Raw genomic sequence first — 22,198 nt, forward strand, 5'->3', positions numbered from 1 at the left:
GCTGCAGGGCAACCAACAGAGTTCTTCCCCACCGAAGCCATGAAGGGGAGGGGCACAGCCCAAAGGCGATCACAGGAGAGGTGGTGTGGCTCCCCTGGTGATCACTGGCAAAGGGGCCCTGGCAGCCAAGCAGAAGCAGCCCAGCCAAAAGCAGTGCGAGGCTAGCAGCAGCAGGTACTGGATGGGGGTTGGTCAATGGAAGCTACAGAGGCCTCCAGCCTTGCAATCCTGTGCAGGGAAGGAGGAGGTTTGCTCCGGAGCTGTGGAACAGCATTGCACTGGGAGGCCTCCACGCTGGGGATCCTGCACTGGGATCGACCCTGGAGCCAAGAGGGTTGGGGCGGGTTGCTTTGCATGTCATACCAGTAGCATTGAGTTGCGCATCTTGCTCGCCTTTCCAACGCAAGGTTGCAGGCCGGGGGTTTGGTGGCCAGGGAAGATGGGGTTTGGGGGTGCAAAAGAGGGGTGATCTCCCCTTCCCTCCCACTACAGGGCCAACACGCAGTTCTTGCCCCCAAAGCTGCAGGGTGGCTGAGAGCAGTGCGGTCAGCCGGGCGAAGAGCCACAATGAGGCCAGCAGCAGCATGTGTGGCAGGCCCAGCAACCAGCCAGAGGCACAGGGGGAGGAACAAGCGATCCTGACATGCTGCACGGTCTTCTACTTCATCATAGCAGCAGCTTGAGCAAGACCCAAGCTCCAGTGTCCCAGCAGCAGCAGGCAGGGGCCGGGGTGCGCCAAGAGCTTGGCCCGTTGCAGCTGCAGGCAAGCAGATGGTGGGACAGAGAGGGCTGGGCTGGCGGTAGCAGCACTCCCACTCCCGTCAGCCCCCACGCTCGCTACCTCCTGTACGTAAAAAAAAAACATCCCCAAAAATAAACCCTAGTGCTTATTTTCGAGCCCAAAAGAAAATAAGACCGGGTCTTATTTTCAGGGAAACACGATATATGCCACTTCATAGTACTTTACAGCACTCTCTAAGCAGTTTACAGAGTCAACATATTGCCCCCAGCAATCTGGGTCCTCATTTTATCGATCTTGGAAGGAAGGCTGAGTCAACCTTGAGCCAATCAGGATTGAACACCTGGCCATGAGCAGAGTCAGCCTGCAATACTGCATTCTAACCACTGAACCACCATGGCTCATATCAGTGTGGTCAATAGGAAACTAAGCAAAAATAAGTCTCTCATAAAGACAAAAATCTCCCAGACATTGGACAAATGGACATGCATTAAAAAAAAAGAAAATTTATGTATGTTTATATGATAGACATCACATAGACCCATGGTGGCGAACTTATGGCATGCATGCTCAAAGTGGCATGTGGAGCCATGTCGCCTGGCATGTGCGGTGTCACCCATTCCTCTTCCAGGTTTCTGGTGCACATGTGTGTGCGACAATCAGCTGTCCTTTTTGCATGCGGCAGTTCCAGAAACTAGATCTTCTAGCTGATCTTCTGTTTTCCTGCATGAACATGCGTGCTGGTCAGCGATCATCGCGTGCACATGCATGCCAGAGACTTGGAAGAGTAGCTGGCTGAAACCGGAAATTCAGTAGCTAAAACTGTAAGTTTATTTTCCGGGGTGCGCATGCGCTCTGGGAAGCTCCTCTTTGGAATTGCAGCCCAGACGTGCGCGCCTGCGCTCCCTTTTCAGCGCTTAATGCCGAAAAGGTTCGCCATCACTGACATAGACAGAGCCAGTTTGGTGTATAGGTTAAGGCAAAAAACTAGAAACTGGAAGACTAGCAGCAATTAGTCTTGCCTTAGCTTTAAAGCCAATTGGTAACCTTGCAGCAGTCACTCTTTCTCAGCCCTAGGAAGCAGGCAAGGGCAAACCGTTAGTAAAAAAACTTGCCATGAAAACTGCAGGGACTTGTCTAGGCAGTTGCCATTAGTCAACACTAATTTAAAGCTAATTGCACACAAATACATTGCATATTTCAAATATAATTATTTCATTCATTAAATTTATATGGCACCCATTTCACAGTCACGCTAGGAATATACCTATGACAGGGCAAGAATATGCTAATCTATATTTCTTGGAAAGAGAAATGTTCAATCTTAAAATTTATACTAAGTAGAACATTGTGTATAGACATAATTTCATCCTACTTTCTGTATGCAAATCAATTTAGGCTATGTACACACACAAAGCCTTGAGTGTGCCTAACTAAAGAAATTTAACGTTCCCCTCCTTGACCAATTTGCACCATCAGCATAAATTAAAATGGAGGGAAGGGAATTCCTTCAATTTGAGGAGAGATTTGCTAATACAATTTAGTCAAATTGATGTCCTCCAAGTATCTTGGATTAAATTTCACTTTATATCCAGAGATCAAGTTAAGGAAAGCTGAATGCTAAGGCATGCAACTTTGGATCTTTGCCATGGTCAACCAAATTCCAGTATTCTTACACACACACTTTAAAAGGAACACAGTTAACCATATCATACTTTATTTATATATATCCCAGAGTTATAATTTTTAAAAATAACCAAGGCAGCAAGCATAGTTAATACTACTTTCTCCTATTTCTACAACAACCTTGAGAGCTGACCTAAAGTTACACAGCTGGCTTTCATGTCTAAAGAAGGAATTCATGGTCTACTGCACGGATGCAGCATCACATTGCTGTCACATGACGTTTTGTGACTTTTTTTGCCTTTGCAGAGCTGGGGTGGGCGTGGCCTGCTGCATGTGACGCAGCTGACCCCTGGTCTACTGGTTTCTAGACTGATTCCTTAATTGCTAGACTAAACTATCAATACTTAAAGATTTCATATTCAATATCAAACCATACTCCCCATGGGAATTTAGATTTATTCTATATTATACATTTTCCACATAACATGTGTAATTCAATGATGTTATGGATTGGGATTACATTTTCTTAAGAATAAGGAGAAATTTCCTGTGAGAACAATTAATCAGTGGACCGGCTTGCCTCCAGAAGATGTGTGTGCTCCATCAATGGAGCTTTCAAGAAAAGATTGGACAGCCATTTGTCCAGAATGATATAGAGGCTTGCTGGAGGAGAGGGTTGGTGTAGAAGTTCACCCAAGAGCCCATTCAATTCATTTTTCTGTATTCCAGCAACTTTCAGCATATTTCTGTTAGCGTAAAATAGTCTGATTCAGACTATTCAGGATCATGCTACTCTTAAGTGGTTTTAAAACATGTTTTACTTACTTTAAATTATTTCTTGGTAATAAATATTGTGATAGTTATCAGTAAAGTTGTTTTGAGATGACTCCAATATACACTATTCAAGTAGTAAAATCAGTTATACCCAACAATTTAAACTTTTACCCCAGTGAAACAAAAGACAGACTGTAAATCTTCCAAGGCAAAAGTACTGTAATAGCAGGCAATTTTTATTAGTATCAATTTGCCTTTGCGCTATAATCAAGGCCTACATAGCAATTTAAGGTCCTCTCAAGTTTCTAAAAGATAACATTTCTCCGACCTCAACTTTAACATGGCTCACTTTTAATTATTACATACACTTTGCCACGGTTTGCCCTTTCTAAATTAAGCAAATGGTTGAAAATACAGGTGAACCCTTTAGTCTAGACCAGACAGATTAACGTTTTTTTCAGCCATGGCGAACCACGATATACCAAAGCGAAGCAATTTAACCAGTTACCTTCCGGAAAAAGCTTACTAAAATTCGTGATGTATTTTCTTTCTCTGCACGTCATTCACCTTCCGATAACAACTTCAACTTCCAATAACAACTTCCTATAAATGTCCTCTCATGCGCTAGCATACTCCAAGAGCAAAAGAAAGACCCAGCAGAAATAATCTTAACTGAAACGTTCTAACTCCGAACAAAAACAGCTCAACGGCTGAAACCTCCCACGTGCCCCACCTGTTCATTTTACAAAGGACGTTCCTCTTCAGTCAAAATGTTATTGGCCGATTCCTTCTCCCTCGTGGATTGGTGCAGAAGGAGCTCGTGCTCCATTGGAATTAAAATATTCATCAAGCGTGACGGGTTTGAGATCCGGCTTGTGGGCGTGTCCTCGCATGTTCTGTTACTGTATTTACCGCTAGTCTGGGCAACGTTGGTATTAGTAACACAGCGAAGTCTGTTATGAAAGTTAGCTTTTCTGGAATAAGTGTCCAAACAGTATGAAAGTTAGCTCTTCTGGAATAAGTGTCCAAACAGTATGAAAGTTAGCTCTTCTGGAATAAGTGTCCAAACAGAAATGAGAAATTTCCTGACGGAACTATGAAACAGTGAAACAGCTTGCCTTCAGAAGTTGTTGACTGGAGGGTTTTAAGAAGGGATTGGTCTAAAATAGTAGGGTCTCTACTTGAGCAAGGGGTTGGACTAAAAAACCTTCAAAATCCCTTCCAACTCTGTTATTCTATTAAGAGAAAACTCAGAAATCTTTCCTGATGGTGCAATAAAGAATTATGGGAATGGAAGTGAATAGGAACCCCTTTCATCGCATTTATATCCTCAGGAAAGTGGCAGTTGCCACAAATATTGCTCAATTGTCTGAAGCAGAGATCTTTTAGACAATCCTGAACTAAGACCTATGGACAAATAGTGTGTAAATTTTTAATAAAAAAAATACCCTTTGCTGCAAACAATTACCACACTCATAGAGACCAGTAAAATGAATAAGAGGGAATGTTTGGCTTTTTAAATCTTTAGTTCTATGTTTTCTGGCAATTGACACAATCCTCTACTGTCTCCAAAACACTTTACATTGTATGTTTTAGAATTCTTCTAAGCAGAATTTACTTTCAGCTTTTTATGTTCCTGTTGTGAAAGAGTTGTCTTGTAGCTTTAAAAAAATGGGAAAGGGTAAAACAAACACTGATGGATAAGTAAAACAGAAAGATGCGAAAAACAAGAGAAAATAGAATAAAGAAAAGAGAAAGCTTTATAAATATTATAGAAATTATAGAATTTATTATAGAAAATAATTTAAATCAATTATCAATCAATTCACCTAAAATCACTGTGAAAAGTGAATAATATAGTCATACTTCTGATTAATTTTGGAATTGTGAAACAACAAACATGGATCTGAAGTACAGGCCCTTGTAGAATCTCAATTTTACACAACTAAAGCACTCCAAAACATCTAAATAAACCAAAAAGCCCAGCAGATCTAGAAGAAAAAACAGTCCTTACAACATATATTGGTACATCTAAGATTTGTTGGGAAGGTTGTGACCACCCTAGAATATACTATAACTTCTGGATGGAATTACCTAAATGTCCAACAATTGGGAAATTGGTTTTTAAGCAAATAAATAAGATTTGAACTGCATTAGTTTTAGCAAAAACAGAATTATGTCTTTCATAAAGAGAAAATACAAATATAAAAAGCAAAAGCAAGATTAGTACTCCAAATTTAGACATTTGATACACAATTTATTAGAAATATTTTAATGGAAAAGCTGATAAATATCTTTTAACGAAAGATTTTTTTTCCTTTTTATAATTAGTTTGCTAAGTACATTAACCAAACTACTATTTGAAGAAGGATTACATTTAAGTATCTTACAAAACAATTGAAAAAGTTGGGAATAATTCATAAATGAGGACTTTCATTTAGTCAATCATTTTATTTCAGTCACTAAATCAGCAAATCAAAACAAACAAATCACATTTAACTTAGTGAACATCAGTGCATCCTACACAGCATAGAAATTTACTAGAGTAAAATATGCTATAAAAACATAGTACAAGTTAAATTGTAAATTTAATATAGTATTATATAATTTATATAGGGCAATTAAATGAATATTTACAATTATAGAATAGTAAATTATCAATTTAAAGTATAGAATATTATCATACTAAAAGCCATGGAGAAGTTGTAATTAATATTAATAATATACCTAGATAAAATCTAAACTTTCAGAAAGCTTTTGAACAGGAATAGGAAAAAGATGAAACCCCTTCTGCCTTTTACAAAGATTAAGATGAAACCCCTTCTGCCAATTTACAAAGATTAAGAGATCAAAATATGTCTAGTTTAACAAAGAAAAGGACTAGAGGGTGACATGATAGCAATTTTCCAATATTTGGGGTGGCTGTCACAGAGAAGAGGTGGTTGATCTATTCTCCCAAGTGTCTGAGAGCAGAAGTAATGGATGGAAGCTTAGCAAAGAGAGAACCAACCTAGAATTAAGAAGAAATTTCCTGTCAGTGAAAAAAATGGAACAGCTTGCCTCCAGAAGTTCTGGGTGCTCCATCACTGGCGGTTTATAAGAGGAAATTGAACAGCTATTTGTCCGGAATAGTATAGATCAGTGATGGTGAACCTTTTTGGTGTTGCATGCCAAAAGTTGTGTGCCGGCACCCATGATGAAATGAACACCCCCATTTGTACATGTGCGCATGACTCCCCATTCCCCATGAGCATGCACCCCGCCCTGCACATGTGCGCGCCCCCATGCATGCACCCTCCAATTTTTCCAAGAGGGCCAGCGCACCTCTTACCACTCTTACCGGAAGATAGCCAGGTACTGGCCCGTTCTCTGGTGAGACAGCCATTTCCCGGCCCACGGCAGTGTTCTCGGCCCTGCCACCTCGGCACTGCCATATGCCAGCCGGGGAGGCTCTGAACATGCAGCCTTGCCTGGGCTCCTCCCTGCTGGGAGCCACAGGCCAAACAGGTGCGGCTGGCAGGGTTTTGGCGGCCCAGCAGCCAGTGAGAGCGGGGTGGTGGTGGGCTGCCTGCACAGATAATCCCGTGGCCATCGTCAAAGTGACGCCAAGACACACCTCTTGGCTTGCTCCACTAGTTGCGTGGGTCCCCTGGGCTGTGGGCATTGCTGCACTGTCTCCGGTGTTCCTCCTGCGCAGCCCCACCACCCCAGAAGAGCAGCAGCAGCAGCTGCAGGGGGAAGGGCAAGACCGACCGACCGGCCGGCTCAGGTGCACGGGGTAGCATTTGCTAGCTGGGCGCTGGCTACCCTGTCTGCTGCTCCTTCCCCAACGTTAGCTGAGCTGGCAGCACAGCCTCAAGCATGGCGGGGGTCGGGCAATGGGCCCAACCGCAGGCAGTGTAACACTCCCACCCGACCCCCGCCACTGTGTTGCCAGCCAAGCCAGGCTCTCCGGTTGCCGCAGGGGGAGGCGGAGATGCCCACAGCCCACATGCGGCCAGGCAAGGCTGTGCGTTCAGAGGTTCCCCGGCCGGCATATGGCACTGCTGAGGTGACAGGGCCGTGAGCACTGCCACCAGCCGGGGAATGGCAGCTCCCAGCGGGGAGGAGCCCAGGCAAGCGTTTGGAGCTTTTCCAGCCGGCGCATGATGCTGCCGAGGTAATGGGGCTGAGAGCACTGCAGCCAGCCGGGGAATGGCAGCTCCCAGCAGGGAAGAGCCCAGGCAAGGCCATGCATTCGGAGCTTCCCTGGCTGACGCATGGTGCTGCTGAGATGGCAGGGCTGAGAGCACTGCCGCCGGGCGGGGAACGACAGCTCCCAGCAGGGAGGAGCACCGACAAATTCTAGCTTGTGCATTGAGTATCAAACAAATGATTAGTACCAGGACAAAATTTTCATGTCAAAATGCTTTGAGTACTAAATTTGATGAGTTTCAAAGCAGTTGAGTACTAAGGTATCACTATAATTTGCCAAAGGCAGGAAATGTTTTGGTTAGGTTCTGAACAGCTGTGCTGACGCAGTGGTTAGAACGCAGTATTTCAGGCTAATTGTTGACTGCCAGCAGTTCAATTCTCACCTGCTCAAGGTTGACTCAGCCTTCCATCCTTCCAAGGTCATTAAAATGAGGATCCAGTTAGGTAATAAGATGATTCTGTAAACTGCTTAGAGAGTGCTGTGAAGCACTATGAAGCAGTATATAAGTCTAAGTGCTATTGCTAGGTAAATTGCTCAAAAATGGGAAGGAAAATTTCTAAAGTTTCATAAGGCCTGCTGAACAGGGAATCTTATAACACCTATCCTGTATAGATTCTGCCCACTCTGTTGAAGGATGCAGAAAATTACAGTTGAAGGTCCCTCCCCACTTCAGAGAGGTGCGATGGAGTGGGGGATGGGATCAGAGCTCCATTACTTGAGATAACTGGCCCTGGAGACAAGGGTAGCTCCCATTTTCCTCTGAGTTGTGAGTATTTGTAGAGTTCCTGGCCTCAATCTCTCTAAGAGAGCTAACCACCACAGTGCTAACGACCACATAACTGCAAAGAATATAAACTATTCCCCATCAGTCAGAATTGAAGATGCTTCTTGGATGAGAAGCGAAACGTCTTCATAGATTCTCAGACTTCATAGACTGGTGTCTAAATTATGGGTGTGAAACTCTTAGGATGCACGTTGGTCTTAATTTAGAAAGGGTTAAAAAAAACCCTAAAAAGGATGACACTACTAACCTAGGATTCTTTCACATCAGTACTCTCCCTGCCTAGAAGGCGAACCTTTCGCTTTGGTTTGCACCGCCTCTTGCAGAGATTCATCGGCTGTGCCACGCCCCCTGCCGCTTACACCATTTGCGCGCGTGCGCGGCGTGTCCTATGTCTTACGCCCGAGAACTAAATCGGCTGCGATGGAGAACGCGGGGACAACGCCACAAGGAACAGCGGGGCGTAAGAGGATCCCCAACCGGGAGAGGCCCACGGCCGAGGATGAGGCTCTCAACATGATCGCTCGCGAGGTATGGCAGCACCAGGGCTGGGCGGTTTCGTCCTTTCCCTTCCTCTCTCGGTCTTGGGAGCTTCTCCGCCTTGGCCGCCTCTCCTTGGTTTGCTGGAGGGCCTCTCCTTCGCCGAGGGCGCCTGCGGCAGGCGGGACTGGACGGTGTCCTCCCTTTCCAGGGGGGTCTGGTCGCCGCTTCCCCAGTCACGCCCCTTCTCGTAGATTTCTGCGTCGTCTCTCTTAATGTGCTTCCGGGCAGCATGATGGAGGGTGGACGGGGCAGGCAGCCACTTCGCCTCCTGTTAGTTTTGCCAGCAGAGACTTGTATGCGTGTTTAACTGGAAATTAACGGGAAGTAGTGTTAACACGACCAAGTTGGTGCGAGTGAGAGAATATGTTTTTATACCCATATATCCGAGTTACATTTGGTTTCCTCCATTATGCGTTGTCCTTGCATATACTTTTTGCAGTTCAAGATTTTTTTCCCATTTGTAATATATTTTTTATATGATACATACTGGTATGTTAGATTATTTGATTTTTTAAAATCCTGCCTTTATTGTTTTATCAGAAACTCAAGGTGTCAAACATATATAATAATTCTTTCTTATTCCCATTTTCCCACAACAAACACCCTGTGAGTTGTGCTGGTTAGAGAGAGAGTGACTGGTCCAGGATCACTCAGCCAGCTTTCATACCTACCACAGGACTAGAACCCACCATATCCTGGTCTTTAGGCCAGCACATTCACCACTACCACCAAAGTGGCTGATAAACCTGTTACTCTTTAAATTTCACAACTTTTATATGCATACTAATTTTCTATGTTATAGTGTTACATTTACCTAGTAGTATATGAAATTAGAAATCGGTGTGAAATATTGGATTTGAACTAATTCATTTAACATGAAATGATAACAGGAATAATACCATAACAATAATTGGTAATATATAATTTATATATTCTGAATTAAGTAGCATAAATGTATAGATTTATATATACAAATATATTGTTATACAGGTAGTCCTTGATTTATAACTGTTTAGTGACTGTTCAAAGTTAAAACAGCTCTGAAAAAAGGAATTGATGACCATTTTTCACATGACCATGGTTACATAGTTTACATTCTGATGCTTGACAACTGACTCACTTTTATGACGCTTGCAGTGTCCCGGGGTCATGTGATCAGCTTCTGACAAGCAAAGTCAATGGGGAAACCAGATTCACTTAACAACTGGGTTACTAATTTAATAACTGCAATGATTCATTTAACTGTGGCAAGAAAGATAAAATGGGGCAAAACTCACTTAACAAACACTTAGCATCAGAAATTTTGGGATCAATTGTGGTTGTAAGTTGAGGACTACCTGAATAATTTGTCTGAAAAGGAGATGGGAAAGCATTTATTCATATGCTGTGATCAACACACAGTTTTATCACTGATTCCAACATAGCTATAAAAATAGAGTTGGAATTGGTCACATGGTATCAGCAAATTCAACTTTCTGCTTACTGCAGGAATTAAAGTAAATGCATCCTAGATATCTTGCATTTTACCCATTTTTAAAAAATTCTCAAAGACTTATGTATTCATAAGATGTATAGACTCAATAGGGACATAAAGTTTTGGTATACCATTAGCATGTTACTTTAATTCCTAGAGCACGGGTATCAAACTGAAGATGTGGTTAGATTTGGCCTACGGGACCACCCTGGAAACAGCAAAGGACTAGCCTGCAGCACCTTGGCCTGGCCTGCAGCACCGGGTCCTGATCTACAACTTGGCGGCAGCCATCCAGACCAGAATGTGATCGGCTGGCCTGGAGCAGTGAGGGGCCACCCCCACCCTGCCCCGCCCCCACTCCACCCCTAGGCACGCACACACGCGGGGCCTGGCGTCCCTGGGGACCATCTTGCCCTGCAGGCCAATTGCTTTCTCAGCACTTCATTTCACCCAGGACGCTAATGCTCGCCATCTCCTGTGCGCACCCCCAGGGGGTGGGACTGAGGTAGTGGGGTAGTCTCTCGCTGACTCCAGGGCATCTGCATAGGTCAGAACTAAGGCTGACCATGATCAGGCCTCGACAGCCGCACCAAGTTGTAGATTAGTACTGTGCCCGCACGGTGCCTCCATTCGCCACTCGCCAGCCTGGCCTCACAGCCCCCTTTCATTGGGACTGCTCTGCCCCCGGGTGGGAAAGCCATGGCCAACGGCAGTGCTGCTAATATCTCCCCCTGCCCTCATTCCTTCCTGAGCTCAGGAAGATTAGGATGGCGTGAAAAGCATTTGCAAGCTGACAAGACTTTGGGGCAGCGAAATTGCCTTGCTTGAAACCTCCCATCAACTTGTAAACACTCTTTGTGCTGAGACTGGTGTGAAAGATGTTTTCTAGCTGATGGGAGGCTTCAGGTAAAGTGATTTCACTGCCCCAAAATCTCATTGTCTTGCAAATGCTCTTTGGCTGGATCTGGTACAAGCCTCCGTTCACAGAGAACAGAAGCCCAAACTACTGCAGTGTGAGATCAGTAGCGCAAGATCTTGTGCTACTGATATCGTGTGATCTTGCACTACAGTACTGCATGAACTGCAGGGCATCGGTGCTTGTATGCAGCTAAGGAGGGTGATGGAGGGTCGAACAGTACTGCATGGACTGCAACAGGGAGTGTGGGTGAAAATGGGAAGCTGCCGCAGGCAATAGGCAGGCAGCAGTGAAAAGGGGCTTCCCATTTTGATCTTTCCCCACTGCAGTTGCCTTTGCGCCTAGACTCCAGCCTAAAACCAAATGGGCAAGTTTGGCTTCCCCCCACCATACCCCAGCACAATTTGACACCACCCCCCGTGCCCTTCCCAACTGCACGCAAGCACCGATGCTCTACTCCCCCCACCAGGCTTTGGCGCTCACCCTGGATCACCCCCCCCAGCCTTGTTTGGCCCCTCAACGTGAGCGAGATTGAGTTGTCCATGCCCATCCAGTCACATGACCACCCAATCACATCCACCCACCCTTTGTGGGCGACCATAATGCTGATCCGACCCTCAATGAAATTGAGTTTGATACTCCAGCTAGAGTGAACTTATTTTGCCTTGGAGATTCGTCTTGTTTTTAACTACAATGGATATAACAAGTCTTAATATGGCTTCCAAGAGGCTTACAGCAATATTAAAGAGTTGAAGAAATTTCTGGCAAGTACTGGTTGTGTACTATATATGACAACAATCTTCCATATTCTTCATATGTCTGGGCTGTGGGGTAGAGTGGTAAGATGTAAGCTTTTTCTTATGAAGAAAAGCTTGGCTACATTTTGCAAAAATTTATATCAAGTCTGACCAAAGCTTGCAGAAAAATGTTATTGTCTAATGCAGCGGTTCTCAACCTGGGGGTCGCAACCCCTTTGAGGGTCGAACGGCCATTTCACAGGGGTCGCCAAAGCCCTCTCTCGCCCCCCCTGCCTTCACTCACCCTCACTCTCTGCTCTGTTGGATCGCCGGCCGTTCGCTTACCCTGCCCACTCCCAATCTATTGCTGCCTCCTGAGTCCCAGCTGATGGCTAGAGGAAAAAAAACTGTTTAAATTCTTGCCGCGGGGCTTCGAAGGGCCGCCCTATAGCCAGTGGTGGGATTCTGTCGATTCCGCTCCGCCCCTTGCCCCGCCCCTCTGCACCACTATTTATTGCCAATAAATAGTGGTGGGCGAGGGGCGGGCGAGCCAGCAATTTAACAAATGGTTCGGTGTTTTTTTGTAATTTTATTGGCCCACGGAGCTTCAGCATAGGCTAATTAGCCCTTGATTAGATCAGCTCCCGACTCTCAGCTGATTTGCTCTCAGCTGTTTTGCTCAGGGCTCTGCTGCTTGTTTGCAAAGAGTGCTGGAGCAATTTCCCCCCCCCCAACTATGCTGAAAAACGAAACTGAAAGTAAATCAGGCTGTTGGCTTTGCTGTTGCTACAACGTTGGAAAATTAGGCAGGCAGATTTCTTTTCTTTTTCCTCACCAAAAAAGGTAGGTGCAAACAATGGGAAATTTAGGGAAAAAGAGGAGAGTTCAAGATTTTAAAACACAAAAGGAAAAAAGCTCTATTTAACTAGGGAATTGGAATAATTGAGATACTATTAATTGCATATTGTGTTGAAAGCAGAAATGGTTAAGTTGTGGTTTGGAGGAATATATGGGGGAAATTATTTGGTTTATTATTATTGGTAAATATAATTAAGTGATTTGTAAGAAATTGGATTGCATGGAAATAATTGGAATATTCATGTTCATATTGATTAATATACAAAAGTAGTTATATAACATTGATTTATATTAAAATGTTGAATTTATATTAAATAACTGTAATATTACATAATTAACCAATGTGAGGATGGATATAAAAATAGATGACAATGGGAAGGGGTATAATATAGAATAGAAGGGAAAAATTGAATTTGATTAAGATTAGAGATGAGGATGAAGGGTAATATTGGTTTTTTAGAAAAATAGATGAGGAATAAATATGGCAAAAAGGAAATATAGAAATTGTAAATTTAATTGAAATGACTAAACACTGTTTAAATTTGTGAACCGGCCAAATATTCTGTTCAAAGAAAATACATTGTATGTTTCTATGTGTGTTTCTAATTATTGTTATTTATTCATATTTATTCTCTTTTATTCTTTAAAGTTTAACAATTCATTCTTTATCTTAATATCTTTATATTTGTTTGGGGTTGGCTTTCTTCCCTTTCATCTTTTTTATTGTACAGCAATCTTTCTCCTCAAACCTACCACCTCTCTCTTTTCTTTCCTTCTTACTTTCTCTTCCTCCTCCTCTTCTTCTCCTCCCTACTTCCTCTTCCTTTCTCCTTCTCTTCCTCTCTTCCTCCCTCTCTTACCCTCACTCCTACTCTAATTTCCCTTCCCTTCCTTCATCTCTCTCTATTGCTGTATCCTTTTATGCATATGGACTACTCAGAGGGCTGAAAAAGTTATTTCTGACTGGTCCTCGCACTTTTGACCAGTCCTCGAACTTACGACTATCCTCACATTTTACGTTTTTTGCCCTATCTTATCACCATGGTGAAGAGAAGCAGTTGTGAAATGAGTGACATGGTTGTTAAGAATGCTGCACGGGCATAAATGTGAGGATGGTCATAAGTGTGAGGACCAGTCAAAAGTCCGAGGACCTGTCAGAAATGACTTTTTTCAGCCCTCTGAGTAGTCCCTATACACATAGCCATGGCCACCTGGTCACATGACCAGCTAGCCACGCCCACCCAGTCACATGACCTCCAAGCCACGCCCACAAAATAAGCCACGCCCACAGAACCGGTAGTAAAAAAAATTTAGAACCCACCCCTGGTTGGGGGTCACCCCAACATGAGGAACTGTATTAAAGGGTCGCGGCATTAGGAAGGTTGAGAACCACTGGTCTAATGAGTCTAAGGGTGAACTTTTTAGCCATAATTCCAAAAAGTATGGTGCAAAAACAACACTGCACATCACCAAAAATACACAATATCCATAGTGAAATGTGGAAACGCATTTTGCTTTGGGACTGTTTTTCTTCAGCTGGAATTGGGTCTTTAGTCAAAGTGGAGGGAATTATGAACAGCTCTACATATCAGTCAATTTTGACACAAAGCCTTCATGCCACCATTTTATTTTAGTTTTTATTTTTTCCTCCTAAATTTTTTAGTTTGTTTTTCAATTGAATTGTGTAGCTTATATTTTATATTAAAGTTGGAAACCATTCCTTAAGTGGTCTTGGTCTAATTTTTTTTACTTCTCAAAAACGCATTTTCACAGGGGTGTGTAGACTTTCTATATCCACTGTATTTTGACTTTTCTGTCTTCACAGTTGTCTGGAAAAACACATTATTTTAGAGGGTTTTGAGCCAAAGTTGGATTTAACTATTTGTTCTTTATTACTGGTTTTATTTATTTATATTCTTATCTTTATTTTTATCATTTGTATTCATTTTTACCTTTGCAATTATAATTTGTAATAACATTACTAACATTACTAATAAATGACCATTTTGAACAACATCATTGTAGAATATCACAGATACCAGAATTTTAAATTCCATGAACCACAGGAATGTCTTTATTTAGAGCAGCAGTTCTCAACCTGGGGGTCATGACCCCTTTGGGAGTCGAACGGCCATTTCACGGGGGTCGCCAAAGCCCTCTCTCACCCCCCCATGCCTTCACTCACCCTCACCCTCTGCCTCTGCTGGATCGCCCGGTCGCCGTTCGCTTACCCTGCCCACCCCCAATCTATTGCTGCCTCCGGAGTCCCAGCTAATGGCTAGAGGGGAAAAAAACTTTAAATTCTTGCCTTGGGGCTTCAAAGAGCCGCCCTACTCTCAGCTGTTTTGCGGAGGGCTCTGTTGCTAGCTAGCTGCAAAGAGGTAAATTCCTGGAGCAGATTTTTTCCCCCCTAGCTATGCTGAAAAAGCAAAATTGAAAGTAAGCAGGGTCTTGGCTGCAACGTGACAAAATGAGGCAGAGAGATTTCTTTTTCTTTTTCCTCACCAAAAAAGGTAGGTGCAAACTGCAAACAATGGGAAATTTAGGGCAAGAGGAGGTTCAAGATTTTAAAACACAGAAGAAAAAAAGCTCTATTAACTAGGGAATTGTAATAATTGAGATACTATTAATTGCATATTGTGTTGAAAGCAGAAATGGTTAAGTTGTGGTTTGGAGGAATATATGGGGGAAATTATTTGGTTTATTATTATTGGTAAATATAATTAATTGATTTGTAAGAAATTGGATTGCATGCAAATAATTGGAATATTCATGTTCATATTGATTAATATACAAAAAAGGTAGTTATATAACTAATTGATTTATATTAAAATGTTGAATTTGTATTAAACAACTGTATTACATAATTAACCAATGTGAGGATGGATATAAAAATAGATGACAATGGGAAGGGGTATAATATAGAATAGAAGGGAAAAATTGAATTTGATTAAGATTAGAGATGAGGATGAAGGGTAATATTGGTTTTTTAAAAAAATAGATGAGGAATAAATATGGCAAAAAGGAAATATAGAAATTGTAAATTTAATTGAAATGACTAAACACTGTTTAAATTTGTGAACCGGCCAAATATTCTGTTCAAAGAAAATACATTGTATGTTTCTATGTGTGTTTCTAATTATTGTTATTTATTCATATTTATTCTCTTTTATTCTTTAAAGTTTAACAATTCATTCTTTATCTTAATATCTTTATATTTGTTTGGGGTTGGCTTTCTTCCCTTTCATCTTTTTTATTGTACAGCAATCTTTCTCCTCAAACCTACCACCTCTCTCTTTTCTTTCCTTCTTACTTTCTCTTCCTCCTCCTCTTCTTCTCCTCCCTACTTCCTCTTCCTTTCTCCTTCTCTTCCTCTCTTCCTCCCTCTCTTACCCTCACTCCTACTCTAATTTCCCTTCCCTTCCTTCATCTCTCTCTATTGCTGTATCCTTTTATGCATATGGACTACTCAGAGGGCTGAAAAAGTTATTTCTGACTGGTCCTCGCACTTTTGACCAGTCCTCGAACTTACGACTATCCTCACATTTTACGTTTTTTGCCCTATCTTATCACCATGGTGAAGAGAAGCAGTTGTGAAATGAGTGACATGGTTGTTAAGAATGCTGCACGGGCATAAATGTGAGGATGGTCATAAGTGTGAGGACCAGTCAAAAGTCCGAGGAAGGGGTATAATATAGAATAGAAGGGAAAAATTGAATTTGATTAAGATTAGAGATGAGGATGAAGGGTAATATTGGTTTTTTAAAAAAATAGATGAGGAATAAATATGGTAAAAAGGAAATATAAAAATTGTAAATTTAATTGAAATGACTAAATACTGTGTTGGAAGAAATATCCTTCTGGGTTCTGCTCCAAGTGGGGAAAAAGACACTGGAAACATGGAGACTGCTTGGAAAGATGGTTTAATGGTGGACAGGATCACATGGTTTGATGGGGCCCATTGTGTTAGTTTCTGTTGCTATTGTGTTGCAAATGTCCTTTGACAAAGGATTGAGTTTCTGCCTCTGGCCCATTAACAAAGGGTGAGGGGCAGGAAGGTGGGAGTTGCTTTGTCTGTAAAATATGCTTCTCCATTTCTCATACAGGAAAATATAATATTCTGTCTTTTTAATATTTCCCAAAATATTTCATTCTTCTAGGAAAGGGGTGGGTGCTAACCTCCTACAACTGTTTAAATTTGTGAACCGGCCAAATACTCTGTTCAAAGAAAATACGTTGTATGTGTGTATGTGTGTTTCTAATTATTGCTATTTATTGCTATTTGTTCTCTTTTATTCTTTAAAGTTTAACAATTCATTCTTTATCTTAATATCTTAATATTTGTTTGGTGTTGGCTTTCTTCCCTTTCATTTTTCATTTCATTTTATTAAATTTGTATACCGCCCTACTCCCGAAGGACTCAGGGCGGTGAACAGCCATAAAATAAAACAGATAGATACAAAATTTAAAATAGAGATAAAACTAATTAAATAAATTTGGCTGAACCAATTTTAAAACCCCAATAAATTAAAACCAAATTTAAAATTTCCATTTAAAAAGAGGAAAAATTTAGGTCAGGCCGGCTTGATGAAATAGGAACGTCTTAAGCGCGCGACGGAAGGTACGCAGATCCGGAATCCTCCGTATCTCCGGGGGGAGCTCGTTCCAGATCGTAGGTGCCCCCACAGAGAAAGCTCTCCCCCTGGGGGCCGCCAGTCGACATTGTTTGGCCGACGGCACCCGGAGGAGCCCCTCTCTATGGGAGCGTACTGGTCGGTGGGAGGCTATTGGTGGCAGCAGGCGGTCCCGTAAATAGCCAGGTCCTAAGCCATGGAGCGCTCTGAAGGTGATGACCAAAACCTTGAAGCGCACTCGGAAGACCACCGGGAGCCAGGGCAGCTCGCGCAGGAGAGGCATTACATGGGAGCGCCACGTCGCTCCCATCACCACCCGCGCGGCCGCACTCTGCGCCAGTTGGAGCCTCCGAGTGCTCCTCAAGGGGAGCCCCATGTAGAGAGCGTTACAGTAGTCCAAACGGGAGGTGACGAGGGCATGAGTGATCGTGCGTAACGAGTCCTGATCCAGAAAGGGACGCAACTGGCGGATCAGGCGGACCTGATGAAAAATCCTCCCGGTCACGGCCGTCAAGTGCTCTTCTAAAGACAGCCGTGAATCCAGGAGGACACCCAAGTTGCGAGCCCTCTCCGTGGGGGCCAATGCTTCGCCCCCAATAGTCAGCGATGGCACCAGCTGACTATATCGGGATGTCGGAAACCACAGCCACTCGGTCTTGGATGGGTTGAGTCTGAGCCTGTTCCTCCCCATCCAGATCCGTATGGCCTCCAGGCACTGGGACATCACTTCAAGGGCATCGTTGGGGTGGTCTGGGGTGGAGATGTACAGCTGGATGTCGTCAGCGTACTGATGGTACTCCACCCCGAAACCACGGATGATCTCGCCCAGCGGCTTCACATAAATGTTGAACAAAAGGGGCGAGAGGACCGATCCTTGTGGCACCCCACATATAAGGGGCCTCGGGGTCGACCTCTGCCCCCCTGTCAACACAGACTGCGACCGGTCGGAGAGAAAGGAGGAGAACCACCATAACACAGTGCCTCCCACCCCCAACTCTTCCAACCGGTGCAGCATGAAACCATGGTCGATGGTATCAAAAGCCGCTGAGAGATCTAATAGGACCAGGACAGAGGAACAACCTCTGTCCCGAGCCCTCCAGAGATCATCCACCAACGCGACCAATGCCGTTTCCGTGCTGTACCCAGGCCTGAAACCCGACTGGAACGGATCTAGATATGTCGTTTCATCCAGGTACTGGGGAAGCTGTCGTGCAACCACACTCTCAACAACCTTCGCCACAAAGCGAAGATTGGAGACTGGACGATAGTTAGCCAATATTGCTGGGTCCAGGGAAGGCTTCTTGAGGAGAGGTCTCACCACTGCCTCTTTCAAGGCGGCGGGAAAGACACCCTCGCCCAATGAAGCATTTATAATCCCCTGGAGCCAGCCTCACGTCACCTCCCGGGAAGCCAGCACTAACCAGGAGGGGCACGGGTCCAACAAACATGTGGTCGCATTCAGTCTACCCAGAATCCTGTCCACGTCCTCAGGGGTCACAGAATCAAACTCATCCCAGATAACATTCTCAGGACCTGCCACCGTCATCTCCGCTGGATCTACCCAGTCGGAGTCCAGATCTTCCCGAATCTGAGTGATTTTGTCATACAGATATTGAACAAAATCCTCGGCTCTTCCCTCCAAGGGGTCCTCCCTCGCTTCCTGGTGGAGCAGGGAGCGGGTCACCCTAAACAGGGCGGCCGGGCGGTTATCTGATGACGCAATAAGAGCAGCAAGATAAGTACATTTCGCTGCTTTTATTGCCACTAGGTAATTCTTAATATGGGATCTTACCAGTGTCCGGTCAGATTCAGTACGACTGGCCCTCCAACTACTCTCTAGGCGTCTTTTCCAGCGCTTCATCTCCCTCAGCTCCTCAGTAAACCAAGGAGCCAGGTGAGATCGGCGCCGGGTCAGAGGCCGCAAAGGCATGACTTGATCCAGAGTTCCAGCGGCCGCCCTATCCCAGGCGGCCACTAGGTCTCCAGCCGAGGCGTGAGCCAGAACCTCAGGAATTGGCCCAAGCTCATCTTTTTTATTGTACAGCAATCTTTCTCCTCAAACCTACCACCTCTGTCTTTTCTTTCTTTCTTACTTTCTCTTCCCCCCTTCTTCTTCTCCCTACTTCCTCTTTCTTTCTCCTTCTCCTCCTCTCTTCCTCCCTCTCTTACCTTCACTCCTACTCTAATTTCCCTTCCCTTCCTTCATCCCTCTCTATTGCTGTATCCTTTTATGCATATGGACTACTCAGAGGGCTGAAAAAGTTATTTTTGACTGGTCCTCGCACTTTTGACCAGTCCTCGAATTTATGACTGTCCTCACATTTTACGTTTTTTGCCCTATCTTATACCATGTTGAAGAGAAGCAGTAGTGAAATGAGTGACATGGTTGTTAAGAATGCTGCACGGGCATAAATGTGAGGATGGTCATAAGTGTGAGGACCAGTCAAAAGTGCGAGGACCTGTCAGAAATGACTTTTTTCAGCCCTCTGAGTAGTCCCTATACACATAGCCATGGCCACCCGGTCACATGACCAGCTAGCCACGCCCACCCAGTCACATGACCTCCAAGCCACGCCCACAAAATAAGCCATACCCACAGAACCGGTAGTAAAAAAATTTAGAACCCACCCCTGGTTGGGGGTCACCCCAACATGAGGAACTGTATTAAAGGGTCGCGGCATTAGGAAGGTTGAGAACCACTGATTTAGAGAAAGCTGTTGATTTTGGCAGATATAATAGTATTGATCTAAATCCAAAATAGAAGAAGAAATGCTGAATGCTTAACAATTTAAAGTAAGCATTTCTTAAGTCATAAATAGTGTAAAATTGAGCCTTGTATTTAATTATTTTATTTAAGTGTTACACATTCATAGACTTGTTAAAAATTTTGTGACAGGAAATTTCAGATGGTTGAGTTGTTTTTGGTTCTTGACATCTACAGGATGTATATTTTAAAAGGGAAATGGCTATGAACCAATAAAAGGAAACTGTACAAACAAGTCAAATTGCATAAAGTCTTCTGCATCAAGTTCCAATGTATGTTGCTTACATTTTTATTTGGGCAGAGTGGAGTGTGAAGTGATTTATGGTTTCCATCCTTTCTGTAACTTTGTAAACTATAAGATAAATATAGTTGAATTCATGCATGGATGGACTTTTATAGAGAATTAGATGTAATTGTAACAATTCTCTCATGTAATATTTCTAATACTTGCAGTTATAATTAAAAAAAATCAAATATTTGTGTTTGTATTTTTGCATCATTTCAATTTTAACTTCTTTCAGTTTCTTAATTAAATAGTGCTTTTGTTTATTATGTAAATTAATGGGTAAGACACTGAACTAGGATATGGGGGGACCTGAGTTTTAGTCCTTAGGCACAAAGTTAGCTGAATGTTTGTGGGCCAGTCCCCTTTTTTTAGTCCTAGGACAATGGCACATCACTTTGCTTAGAAAATTACCTTGATTTGGTCATATGGTTGCTGAAGATTGACTTAAAGGCACACAAATTCATGCACACAAGTCCTAATAATAAGTCCTAATAAGTCCTAATAATAGCTGAAATAAAACACAATGTTTAACTTTGATTTAAATTGCCCTAAATTTCCCATTGTTTGCACCTACCTTTTTTGGTGAGGAAAAAGAAGAAAAAGTAATCTCCCTCTGCCTTTGCCTAATTTTGCCTCGTTCCGCCAAACAGCAAACAGCCTGCTTTACTTTCAGTTTCGTTTTCAGCTTGATTAGTACAAAGAGAAAAAAAAAATCTGCTCCAGCAATTTAGCTCTTTGCAGCAAGCAGCAGAGCCCTGTGCAAAACAGCTGAGAGCAAATCAGCTGAGAGTCAGGAGGCTGATCTAATCAACGGGCTAATTAGCCTATGCTGAAGCTGAAAGGAGTTGTTTTTTCTTGCTATTTGCTTGCAAGGAGGTAAGTGCTGTGAGGCACAGGCCAAAGAGTGGGGGCCACCCTCCTTGCCACTTAGCGCCCCCCTTTTGCCTCTAGCGCCCCCCTGCCGCCCCCCCTTGCCTCTTACCACCCCCCTAAGGCATCCCACCACCCACTTTAGGAACCACTGGGTTAGAGAATAGAAGTAAAGATTAAGGATGTTAAAGTAAGATAAGATGTGATAAAAATGAATATATATTTATGTAACTATAACAAGCACGCTGGACAGATCAAGGTACGTTGTTAATATATAATCACGAATTATAATATATATAAGAAAAAGGTATACTAATACCTCATATATACCTAATATACCTAATACCTAATATACTATGTAGTGTGATAAAGATGAAAATTGTGATAGAAAACAGAAAAATTATTTAGAAAAAAAGAGAGAAGAAGACACCTCCCCTATCCTATCCCCTTCTCTCCCTCAGGCTTGCCCCACAGAAGCCTCCCCTATCATATCCCCCTTCTCTCCCTCAGGCTCACCCCACAGAAGCCTCCCCTATCCTATCCCCTGCTTGCTGCTGTGAAAGTAAAACTGAAACTCCTTTCCTCTGCTTGTGTTTTGCATTTGGAACAGATGTCTTTTCAGGTGGGGAGGGGGAGTAGAACTCCTTAGCATCAGAGTGTGTTAAAATGGGAAATACTAATGCTCTGATGGTCATTTTGAAAAATCTTTTCTTGGTGAGCACCTAGAAGCCAAGAAGAACATACATGGCAAATTTCAAGTTTGTAGGCTTTATGGTTCTGGAGATTTTGTGATGATGCGTGAGTGGTACTGTGCTTTTATATATATAGATGCTTGGGTAGATGACAAAGAGCCTAATTTTCATGTACCCAATTAATAATAAATAGATTTTGGACAAATATCATTGTAGACACACCTCATAATTGGAATTGGAGCACAGTAACACCTGTCAGTGTGTGGAGTCTTAAACTACAGACCTTTGATTTTAAAACTTAAAACAATA

At 43.1% G+C, this 22,198-nt stretch overlaps 1 protein-coding gene across 11 annotated transcripts in view; it reads left to right on the forward strand.

The window, feature by feature from the left end:
- Positions 1-8,523: 8,523 nt before the first annotated feature.
- LRRFIP1 (LRR binding FLII interacting protein 1) overlaps positions 8,524-22,198 on the forward strand; it is a 291,721-nt gene continuing 278,046 nt past the window's right edge. For all 11 annotated transcript variants that reach the window (XM_070933176.1, XM_070933168.1, XM_070933175.1 and 8 more), the window contains exon 1: positions 8,524-8,646. In XM_070933176.1, coding sequence (XP_070789277.1) covers positions 8,539-8,646 — 108 coding nt within the window. In that variant the 5' untranslated portion in view covers positions 8,524-8,538. The remainder of the gene's footprint in view (positions 8,647-22,198) is intronic.

This window comes from Pituophis catenifer, unplaced genomic scaffold (genome assembly GCF_029215685.1).
Source record: "Pituophis catenifer annectens isolate HBS135680 unplaced genomic scaffold, rPitCat1.0.hap2 SCAF_1, whole genome shotgun sequence".
Lineage (NCBI taxonomy): Eukaryota > Metazoa > Chordata > Lepidosauria > Squamata > Colubridae > Pituophis > Pituophis catenifer.